The sequence below is a fragment of the Erinaceus europaeus genome, chromosome 6 (assembly GCF_950295315.1).
Source record: "Erinaceus europaeus chromosome 6, mEriEur2.1, whole genome shotgun sequence".
In the NCBI taxonomy this organism is placed as follows: Eukaryota; Metazoa; Chordata; class Mammalia; order Eulipotyphla; family Erinaceidae; genus Erinaceus; species Erinaceus europaeus.
In genome coordinates, this window is record NC_080167.1 from 3,789,859 (window position 1) to 3,801,373 (window position 11,515).

Below are 11,515 nucleotides of genomic sequence, written 5' to 3' on the forward strand. Positions count from 1 at the left end.
TCTTTTAAAAAATATTTTTCTAATATTGTTTTTCTTTTTTAAAAACTTTTTTTTTATTAATTTTATTTTTTTGAGAGAGATACAGAGAGAGAGAGAGAAACACCAGAGCACTGCTCAGCTCAGGCTTATGGTGGTGCGGGGGATTGAACCTGGGACTTAGGAGCCTCAGGCATGAGAGTCTGTTTGCATAACCATTATGCTGTCTCCCCCGCCCCTTTTAAAAACTTTAAAAAATATATTTATTTATTCCCTTTTGTTGCCCTTGTTGTTTTATGGTTAGAGTTATTACTGTTGTTGTTATTGATATTGTTGTTGTTGGATAGGACAGAGAGAAATGGAGAGAAGAAGGGAAGACAGAGAAGGGGAGAGAAAGACAGACACCTGCAGACCTGCTTCACCGCCTGTGAAGCGACTCCCCTGCAGGTGGGGAGCGGGGGGCTCGAACCGGGATCCTTATGCCGGTCCTTGCACTTTGTGCCACCTGTGCTTAACTCACTGCGCTACCGCCCGACTCCCATCTTACCTATTCTTTAACCTCTGGGAGTATGGACCCAGGGTCATTGTGGGGTGCAGAAGGTGGAAGGTCTGGCTTCTGTCATTGCTTCCCCGCTGAACATAGGCGTTGACAGGTGGATCCACACTCCCAGCCTGTCTCTCTCTTTCCCTAGTGAGGGCAGGGCTCTGGGGAAGTGGAGCTCCAGGACATATTGGTGGGGTCCTCAGTCCAGGGAAGCCTGGTTGGCATCCTGCTAGCATCTGGAACCTGGTGGCTGAAAAGAGAGTTAACATACAAACAAAGCCAAACAAATTGCTGACCAATCATGGACCTGAACGGCTGGAATAGTGCAGATGAAGTGTTGGGGGTTCCTCCATTTGATAGCTAGTAGGCATATTTTAGTTACATTTCAAAGGGCCTGTAGCTATACTAGTTTTTTTGTTTGTTTGTTTTGTTTTTTCCTGAGCCTGAGATCTGATATGTAGGTGGATCCAAGTTCTTGTCTGGGGAGATGATGTCATGGCTGGGAAAGGACCAGAAAGCTGGATCAGGGGAGAGAGTAGCTCCCTAATATGGGAAAGGGGTTTAAGTATTGTTGACTGTGAACCCCATCGATTTGATGTGATCTGGGGCCCATATTCAGCTTAGGAGCCTGTGTGACCTCTGCATCCGTGTAGATCTGAGCTCACATTCTGTGGTCATAAGTAGGAATGTTCCAAGCTGCCCCAGTATGAGAACCCATCTTCCTCAGGTGTAGCACAGTCTATGTTGTGTAGCCTCCCTTCGGAGGATGGAACATTCTCTGCCATTGTTGATCCAAGTTGAGGGCAAGGGTCTGTTTTGTTGTTCCTGATAGGAATGACCGGTAACAATGGAGAGAGGGATTTACTCAAGGTCTAGGCCCATCATGTCTGTTTGGGTCTCTGTGTCTGTTTCACTGTCTCATTCTGTCTGTATTTTTCTCTCTGTCTCTGTGTCTTTGTCTCTGTGTTTCTGTGTCTGTCTCTGTCTCTCTATGTCTCTGTATCTTTTCATCTGTCTCACTCTATCTCTGTGTCTCTGTCATTCTGCTTCTTTCTGTCTCACTGTCTCCTCTATATCACTGTCTCTTTTTTTAAAATTTATTTTCCTTTTGTTGCTCTTATTGTTGTAGTTATTGTTGTTGTTGTTGATGATGTCGTTGTTGCATAGGACAGAGAGAAATGGAGAGAGGAGGGGAAGACAGAGAGGGGGAGAGAAAGACGGACACCTGCAGACCTGCTTCACCACCTGTGAAGCGACTCCCCTGCAGGTGGGGAGCCGGGGGCTCGAACCGGGATCCTTATGCCGGTCCTTGTGCTTTGCGCCATATGCACTTAACCCGCTGCGCCACCGCCGGACTCCCTGTCTGTGTCTTTATCTCTCTGTGTCTGTCTGTCTCTCTGCTTGTCTCACTTTGTCTCTTCCTCACCCTGTCTTCTGTCTCTCTCTGACTCATTGTGTCTGTCTGTCTCACTGTCTCTGTCTCACTCTGTCAGTGTCTCTCTCTGACTCGTGTCTCTTTCTCTGTCTCACTCTGTCACTGTCTCTGACTCTGCTTGTCTTTCTCTGTCTCACTGTCTCTCTGTCTCTGCCTCACTGTCTCTGACTCACTGTATCTCTGTCTTTCTCTGTCTCTGTCTCATTTTGTCACTGTCTCTGTGTCTCTGCCTCACTATCTCTGACTTGTTATGTCTCTGTCTTTCTCTTTCACTGTCTCTGTGTCTCTGCCTCACTATCTCTGACTCGTGTCTCTGTGTCTCTGCCTCACTATCTCTGACTCATTGTTTCTCCGTCTTTCTCTGTCACTGTCTGTCTCTGCCTCACTATCTCTGACTCGTGTCTCTGTGTCTCTGCCTCACTATCTCTGACTCATTGTTTCTCCGTCTTTCTCTGTCACTGTCTGTCTCTGCCTCACTATCTCTGACTCGTGTCTCTGTGTCTCTCTCACTGCCTCTGTCTCTGTGTCTCTGCCTCACGATCTGACTCCTTGTGTCTCTGTCTCTCTGTCACTGTCTCTGCCTGTCTCTGACTCCTTGTGCCTCTGTCTCACTCACTGTCTCTGTCTGTCTGTCTCACCGCGTCTCCGTCTCCCCGCAGACCCCAGCGCGCCCGACGCCCCGCGCTGAGCCCAGCCCCGCGGCCCGGCATGCGTCTGTCGGCGCGCAGGGCGCTGGTGCTGGCTGGCTGCGCACTGGCCGTGGTGCTGGCCGTGCGGCTGGGCCAGCAGGCGCTGCAGTGCCAGGGCCGCGGCGGGCCCCGGGCGTCCATGCGGCCGGAGCAGGAGGAGCTGGTGCTGGCCGGGCTGGACCGCGTGGAGTACCGCTACGGCAAGGCCACCCCGCTCATCTTCGTGGGCGGCGTGCCCCGCAGCGGGACCACGCTCATGCGGGCCATGCTGGACGCGCACCCCGAGGTCCGCTGCGGGGAGGAGACCCGCATCATCCCACGCGTGCTGGCCATGCGGCAGGCCTGGGCGCGCTCGGGCCGCGAGAAGCTGCGGCTGGACGAGGCGGGCGTGACGGATGAGGTGCTGGACGCGGCCATGCAGGCCTTCCTGCTGGAGGTGATCGCGCGGCACGGCGAGCCGGCCCGGGTGCTGTGCAACAAAGACCCCTTCACGCTCAAGTCGGCCGCCTACCTGGGCCGCCTCTTCCCCAACGCCAAGTTCCTGCTCATGCTGCGGGACGGCCGGGCGGCCGTGCACTCCATGATCACGCGCAAGGTGACCATCGCCGGCTTCGACCTGGGCAGCTACCGCGACTGCCTGAGCAAGTGGAGCCAGGCGGTGGAGGCGATGTACGCGCAGTGCCTGCAGGTGGGCCGCCGCCGCTGCCTGCCCGTCCGCTACGAGCAGCTGGTGCTGCACCCGCGCGGCTCCCTGCAGCGCATCCTGGACTTCCTGGGCGTCCCCTGGAGCGACGCCGTGCTGCACCACGAGGACCTGATCGGCAAGCCCGGCGGCGTGTCCTTGTCCAGGTGAGCCGGGCCTGCAGGGGGCTGGGGGACGGACGGGGTGTCCCAGGGGGACGGGCGGGGTGTCTCTGTCCGGGTGAGCCGGGCCTGCAGGTGGGGGTCTGGGGGACAGACGGGGTGTCCCAGGGGAACGGGCGGGGTGTCTCTGTCCAGGTGAGCCGGGCCTGCAGGTAGGGGGCTGGGGGACAGACGGGGTGTCCCAGGGGGACGGGCGGGGTGTCTCTGTCCGGGTGAGCCGGGCCTGCAGGTGGGGGTCTGGGGGACAGACGGGGTGTCCCAGGGGGACAGGCGGGGTGTCTCTGTCCAGGTTAGCCGGGCCTGCAGGTGGGGGGCTGGGGGACGGACTGGGGTGTCCCTGTCCATGTGAGCCCCAGGGGCTGCAGGTCTGGGTGTTGGGGGACAGACTGGGCTGGTGTCGTTAGCCAGGTGAGCCCCGGGGCCTGCAGGTCTGGGGGTGGAGGAGGGTGCAAGGTGGACTGATGTTGGGGCCTGCAAACATAGAAGGCACTTGAAATACTTTGTAATGACCGGTTGTGGATAGAGACACGAGGAATAGAGAGGAAAGAGGGAGACACGGGTGGCAGGGGAGACACCTGCAGCCTTGCTTCATGACTAGTGAAGATTCCCCCTTGCAGGTGGCGAGTGGGGGCTTGAACTTGGGTTCTTGAGCTTTAATAGTGTCTGTGTGCTCAACTGGGTATGCCGCCACATGGCTCCCTCTCCTTTTATCTTTAACAATTTTATTTATTTATTTATTTATTTATTTAGGCAGGATAGAGAGAAAGTGAGAGGGAGAGAGATACCTGCAGCCCTGCTTCACCACCTGTGAAGCTCTCCCCCTGCAGGGGAGACCAGAGACCTGACCCCGGGTCCTTGCGCACTGTAATGTGTGCGCTCAGCCAGGTGCGCCACCACCTGGCCCCCTTTTGTACATGTATGTATTTTTTTTATTTTTATTTTTTGCCTCCAGGGTTATTGTTGGGGCTCTGAATCCACTGCTCCTGGAGGCTGTTTTTTTCCCTTTTGTTGCCCTTGTTGTTTTTCATTGTTGTTGTAGTAATTGTTTTTATTGCTGTCGTTGTTTTTGCATAGGGCAGGGAGAAATGGAGAGAGGGGGGGAAGACAGAGAGGGGGAGAGAAAGACAGACACCTGCAGACCTGCTTCACCGCCTGTGAAGCGACTCCCCTGCAGGTGGGGAGCCGGGGGCTCGAACCAGGATCCTTAGGCCGCTGGTCCTTGTGCTTCTTACCACGTGCGCTTAACCCACTGCGCTACTATCCACCCCCCCATATGTGTGTATTTTTATTATCTTTATTTATTTATTGGATAAAGACAGCTAGAAATCAAGAGGGAAGAGGGTGATAGAGAGAGACACATGCAGCCCTGCTTCACCACTTGCAAAGGTTTCCCCCTGCAGGTGGGCACTAGGGGCTCAAACCGGGTCCTTGTGCCCTATAACATGTGCTCTCCACCAGGTGTGCCACCCAGCCTCACTGCCCCCTGCACCTTAATTTATTTCATTGCCACCAAGATTATTTTTAAATATTTATTTATTCTCTTGTTGCCCTTGTTGTTTTGTTGTTATAGTTATCTTTGTTGTTATTGATGTCGTTATTGTTGGCTAGGACAGAGAGAAATGGAGAGAGGAGGGGAAGACAGAGAGGGGGAGAGAAAGACAGACACCTGCAGACCTGCTTCACCGCCTGTGAGGCGACTCCCCTGCAGGTGGGGAGCCGGGGGCTCAAACCAGGATCCTTATGCCGGTCCTTGTGCTTTGCGCCACCTGCGCTTAACCCACTGCGCTACCGCCGGACTCCCCGCCACCAAGATTATTAATGTGGCTTGGTGCCTGCATGATGAACCTGTCGCTTCTGGTGGGCATTTTTCTCTGTGTGTGCACATACACGCACACACACACGCACACGCACACACACACACACACACACACACACACGCACACACACGTTGAGAAAGAAGAGGAAGACGGAGAGGCCAAAGGAAAGATAACCAGTCCCCACCTTCAGCTGCAGGTGGACACTGGGAACTCACGCTCAGCCGCTGGGCCCCCGTGCAGCCCCTCCAGGCTGACATTCTCAACTATCAATAGAAAGGGAGCCAGAGAGACACACGTCACAGGCCGCAGCTTCCTCCGACGCGGTGGGGGCCGGGTCCAGCTTGTGTCTGAGGTGTCCACGGCACAGTAGCCCTTAGCGCTCTCTGCCCGGCGGCTCCAGCTCCCACCGCCCCCCACCCCCAGCCCGTTCTATCTCCCTCTCCCCTAGGATCGAGCGGTCCACGGACCAGGTCATCAAGCCCGTGAACCTGGAAGCACTGTCCAAGTGGACGGGCCACATCCCAAGCGACGTGGTGAGGGACATGGCCCAGATCGCCCCCATGCTGGCTCGCCTGGGCTACGACCCATACGCAAATCCACCCAACTACGGCAACCCCGACCCCATCGTGGTCAACAACACACACCGGGTGAGCCGGGGAGCCCCCAGCCCCCTGAAAACGGGGGGGTCTTCCCGAGTCCTGAGCAGCAGGGTGCCTGGAGACCGGGGGCATGGTGGGTGGCGGCTGCCAGGAAGGCCTGGCCCTCTCCTGCGTCACCCTCCCCTCCCAGTGCCCTGCCGGTGAGTTTGGGTTCGTCAAGGGACTCAAGTCTTAGCTGAGACTGGGCCAAGATGTTATCCCCTGCTGTCCCCCGTAAGACTTGATATTGTGGGCCAGGAGACAGTACACTTGTAGGGGAGCTGGGTGGGGGAGCACCCGGTCAAGCTCACACAGTGCTCCATGCAAGGACCCGGGTTCGAAGCCCCTGCTCCTCATCTACAGGAGGAGATGCTTCATGAGCAGTGAGGCAGGTCTGCACATGTCTCTCTCTCTCTTTATTTTGTTTGTTTATTATTGGATAGAGACAGAAATTGAGAAGAGACAGAGAGAGAGAGAGGGAGAGAGACAGAGAGACACCTGCAGCCCTGCTTCACCACTCGCGAAGCTTTCCCCCTGCAGGTGGGGGCAGGGGGCTCGAACCTTCGTTCTTTCACACTATAATGTGTGTGCTTAGCCACCACCTGGCCCCCAGGTCTGTCTGTCTGTCTGTCTGTCTGTCTCCCCCTCCTCTCTCAGTGTCTCCCTGTCCTATCAAATAAAATGGGCAAGTAAAAGAGGGGCACATGGGTTAAGCTCGCGCAGTGTGAAGTGCAGGGACTTGATCAAGGATTCAGGTTTGAGCCTCCAGTTCACAAGCGCTGATGCAGGTCTGCAGGTGTCTGTCTTTCTCTCCCTCTCTCTTTCCCTCCTCGCTCAGTCTCTCTCCGTCCTATCCAACAACAATAACAACAACAAAAATCAGAAAAAAAAAAAAACAGCCTCCAGGAGCAGTGGATTTGTAGTGCAGGCACCAAGCTCCAGCAATAATCCTGGAGGCAAAATAATAATAATAAACAATTTGATGAGTAATAGAAGGCCGTATTCACCCTAAACTCAGGCCTTCTCCCTTCTATCCCTGGCCTGACACCCACTAGGCGACCCTTCCTCCCTGTCATGGGTCCACCGACCCCACAGACATTAGCCGTCCAGGTGCACCCGCCTCTGCCGCTTGGTGCTGCCTGTGGTCCTCGCGGTTGGGCCCTGTCGTGCTCCATATGTCACTCTCTTAACTGCACGCAGCCGAGTTTTGCATATTGGGAGTGCGTGGTCAGAACTGAGTCGGGCTGGCGGCTGGGGGAAGCCTCCCCTGGCAGAACACACACTGGGCCGGGGCCCAGCCCCACCTGGAGTCACCGTGCACAGAAGTTTCACGAGTGCCGGGTGGTGCTGTGGTTTCTCTCTGGGCAGAGGGGTGGGTGGATGGATAGATGAGTGAGTGGATGGGTGGATGGGTGGATAACGGATGGGTAGGGAATGGATGAATGAAAGATGGATAGATGCACGTGGCGCAAAGCACAAGGACCGGCGTAAGGAACCCGGTTCGAGCCCCCGGCTCCCCACCTGCAGGGGAGTCGCTTCACAGGCGGTGAAGCAGGTCTGCGGGTGTCTGTCTTTCTCTCCCCCTCTCTGTCTTCCCCTCCTCTCTCCATTTCTCTCTGTCCTATCCAACAACGACAACAATAACCACACTCATCAAACAACAAGGGCAACAAAAAGGAATAAGTAAATAAATATTAAAAAAAAAAAAAAGAAAGGTGGATAGATGGATGGGTGGGTTGGTGAATAGATAAAAGATGGGTGGATGGATGGATGATGGTTGGGTGGACAGATATATGAATGGATGATGGATGGGTAGGGATGGATGGATAGATGGATGGGTAGGTTGGTGTATGGATGGAAGATGGGTGGATGGATGGATGATGGGTGGGGTTGGATAGATGAGAGGATGGATGAATGATGGGTGGGTGGATGGGTGGATGGAAGATAGATGGACAGATGGATGGGTTGGTGGGTGGATGGGTGAAGGATAGATAGATGGATGTGTGGATTGGATGGTATGTGGGTGGACAAACCGACAGAGGGAGGGAGGACCTCTGAGTGGTGCTTGAGCTGGCCAGCTTTGCATGGGTGATCATTGTCACGGAGCTGTCTTTCTCTCCCCCCAGGTCATGAGAGGGGACTACAAGACCCCGGCCAATCTGAAAGGGTATTTCCAGGTTAGAACCCCACCAAGGGAGGGTCTGACTTCTCTTTCTCCCGCTCTATGGCTCACGCGCGCCCTCAACCCTCCACAGCTCCGTATGACTGAGTGTCCCTGCCATGGGGGGCCGGGGGGGTGGTGGGACCAGAGACCCCGAGGTGCCCATTGGTGGGCATGGAGAGCATTCTGACAGCCTTAGTTGTCCTCCACCCCGGGCTCTAGGCTTGAGAGCTGTGGAAGCGCTTGAGGGAGGCTTTCTGTCCACCCCCTCACTGCTCTACCCATAGTGGATCTGCGTGGCTGTAAGCAGGCTGTGCCCCCAACCCCCGGGGCTTGACGAGGCCCCCCAGAACCACATTCTCACTGGCCTCTCCTGGGTCTGATGCTGCCTTTCAGCTGAAGTATTGTGGTAGCAATTTGTGTGTACATGGATTTTTTTTTTTTAATATTTCCTTTTTGTTGCCCTTGTTGGTTTTTATTGTTGTTGTTATTGTTGTTATTGCTGTTGGATAGGACAGAGAGAAATGGAGAGAGATGGGGAAGACAGAGAGGGGAGAGAAAGACAGACACCTGCAGACCTGCTTCACCGCCTGTGAAGCGACTCCCCTGCAGGTGGGGAGCCGGGGGCTCGAACCAGGATCCTTACACCAGTCCCTGCGCTTTGTGCCATGTGCGCTTAACCCGCTGCGCTACCGCCCGACTTCCTATTTACATTTTTATTACCTGTATTTATTATTGGCTAGAGACAGCCAGAAATTGGGAGGGAAGGGGGTGAGAGAGAGGGAGAGAAATGGAGAGACACCTGCAGCCCTGCTTTACCGCTCGCAAAGCTTCTCCTCTGTGGGTGGGGAACCGGGGCTGGAACCCGGATCTTTTTGCGCATTGTGATATGTGTGCTCAACCAGGCGCACCACCACCCGGACGCCCCTGCCGCCACATCACCACTCCTCTGTGGGCCTGTGGTGACATCATCTTGCATGCTGACACCCCCGGGGGGGGGGAACATAGGGGACAAGCTGGGTGCAGAGTGAGTCCCCCCCCCCCCCGACTCTGGAGCCCTGACCTTCCCGGGCATATCGCCCCCTCCCCAGGTGAATCAGAACAGCACCTCTGCCCACTGAGGACGCTGGAGATTTCCAGGTAGGCCTGCAGACTCCTGAGGCTTCTGCTGTTGAGTGTGTGTTGGGGGGGGGGTCCCCTCCTCCCACAGCCTCCAGGGTGGGGGGAGGAGTGTCCACCAAGGTGGCAGAGCAGATGCAGAGCCTGGTGTGCTCGGCCGGACTGACCCCCAGAAACTATGCCATCGCCCCCTCCCGTGATGCTCCTTGAACCCTTAGCCTCTCTGAGATCTGGGGAGGTGCCCGAGAGAACACCAGGCCAGAGAGGGGCTGTGACCCGCCCAGGGCCATACGGCCGGTAGTCGCTCAGGGTCCTCTCCCCCCAGGGCTTGCTTGTTTAAAATTAAAAATGAAAGGAGGTTGCAGGGGCCAGGCGGTGACACACCCAGGTGAGCGCACATGCTACCATATCCAAGGCCAGGGGTTCAAGCCCCCTGGTCCCCACCTACGGGGCGGGGGTCGGGGGAAGCTTCACCAGCAGTGAAGCAGGGCTGCGGGTGTCTCTGTGTCTCTCCCTCTCCCTGAATTTTCAGTTTCTGTCAGTTCTAATAAAATAAATAAACAAACAATGAAAGGTTGGGAGGGCTCACGGCAGGTAGCACGCAGGACTTGTATGCAGGTGTCCCGGGTTCGATCCCCAGGGCCACTTTCAACGGGCATGTTCACTACAGAGAAGGAGAGAGAAGCAGGGCACCATGCGGGAGCAGGCAGGGGCAGGGGTCACACTCAGGACCTCAGGCCCGAACGCCCTGTGCTTTGCTACACAGCCGCCTGCCTGGCTGCTCGGAGCTTTGTTTCAAATGAGTCGATTTACCTGAAGGGAAAAGGGGGGGCGGGTGGTGACCTGGTTGACTGCACGTTACAGTGCGCAAGGACCCAGGTTCAAACCCCAAGTCCCCACCTGCAGGGGGAAAGCTTTGTGAGCGGTGAAGCAGGGCTGCATGTGTCTCTGTATCTCCCCCTTCCCTCTCAATTTCTGTCTCTATCCAATCATTACAGATAATAATTCAATAAAAACATTAAAGACTTCTGCTCTGTCGTTAAAGAACATTCCACCATTGTGTGATAGTTTAAGAAAAAAATTGAGAGACACCTGCAGCCCTGCTTCAACACTTCAGCTATAGTTTGATCTCAGAGTTCTGTGAACTTCCAAAGAAAACAACTCTAAATCTGAAAGGGTGTCTCTCTGTGGTCCCCCTCCTCCTATTTCCACCCTGTTTCCTGCAGAGCCATGAACCTTTTTATTATTATTATTATTTTCTTCATCTTTGTTTATTGAATAGAAACAGCCAGAAATTGAGAGGGGGAGAGACAGCTGCGCTACTCGTGAAGCTTTCCCCCTGTAGGTGGGGACCGGGGACTCAAACCCCGGGCCCTTGTGCACTGTAACATGTGCGCTCAACCAGGTGTGCCACCACCTGGCCCCTGAACCTTTTCACTGACAAAATCCAGACCTATTCCTACCTTTGTTGTTTCTTTTTAATTTTATTTATTGATTCATGAGAAATGATAGGAGAGAGAGAAAGAACCAGACGTCACTCTGGTACATGAGCTGCCAGGGATTGAACTCAGAACCTCATGCTTGAGAGTCCAATGCCTTATCCACTGCGCCACCTCCCGGACCACAATCTCTGCTGTTCCACACAAGGTCCCCCCTGCAGGTGACTGGCTTAGCTTTGGTGTGGCCTTGGCCTTCAGTCAGCGCTCTGCTCCCACTTCCACTTCTGTGTATTCCCCGGGAGTCAGGAAAGTGTGTCTTTGACGTTGGGGGGTGTAGAGAGACCCACATCTGGGCCGCCTGGTCGGACGCGCTCCCGGGGCCTGACATCTCTCCCTCCTTCCAGATCTCTGCCCGGGGCTTGGCTGCTGCCTAGCTGGGAGGAACGCTCGCCGTCGAGTGGAAATCGGACCCTGATCCAAGCGCACCACTTGCTCCGCAGCCCAGACGGGGCTGTGTGCGAGGGGCGTCTTCGCAGGTGTTTGCAGGAGCCCGAGCCCAGCCTCGGACACACCGCCGGCCTCTCTCGCCTGCAGACACTGGGGGACTGTGTGAAGGGTGTGGGAGTCGTCTGGCTTTTGAAACTTAGGTATTTTCTGTCCTGTCCCCCCCCCCACACACACACACACACACACACACGAGCGTCTCAGGGGCGTGTGCTGGGACCCGGGGCCACCTGTGCCTCCTCTCCTGCTGGCCCTGCTGCTCCCAGTGCAGGACTCTGTTCCAGAATTTAATATATAGAAGGCTCTCTGATTCCTCCTCAGCGCTTCTC

The 11,515-nt window shown here is 55.3% G+C and overlaps 1 protein-coding gene across 1 annotated transcript in view; it reads left to right on the plus strand.

Annotated features, from left to right (window-relative positions):
* TPST2 (tyrosylprotein sulfotransferase 2) overlaps positions 1–11,515 on the plus strand; it is a 33,613-nt gene that overhangs the window by 22,051 nt on the left and 47 nt on the right. The window contains exons 3-7 of the mRNA XM_060192598.1: positions 2,615–3,493; positions 5,774–5,972; positions 8,090–8,140; positions 9,216–9,264; positions 11,087–11,515. The exon at positions 11,087–11,515 is cut by the window's right edge and continues 47 nt beyond it. Of these exons, the coding sequence (XP_060048581.1) occupies positions 2,664–3,493; positions 5,774–5,972; positions 8,090–8,140; positions 9,216–9,245 (1,110 nt within the window). The 5' untranslated portion in view covers positions 2,615–2,663 and the 3' untranslated portion in view covers positions 9,246–9,264; positions 11,087–11,515. The remainder of the gene's footprint in view (positions 1–2,614; positions 3,494–5,773; positions 5,973–8,089; positions 8,141–9,215; positions 9,265–11,086) is intronic.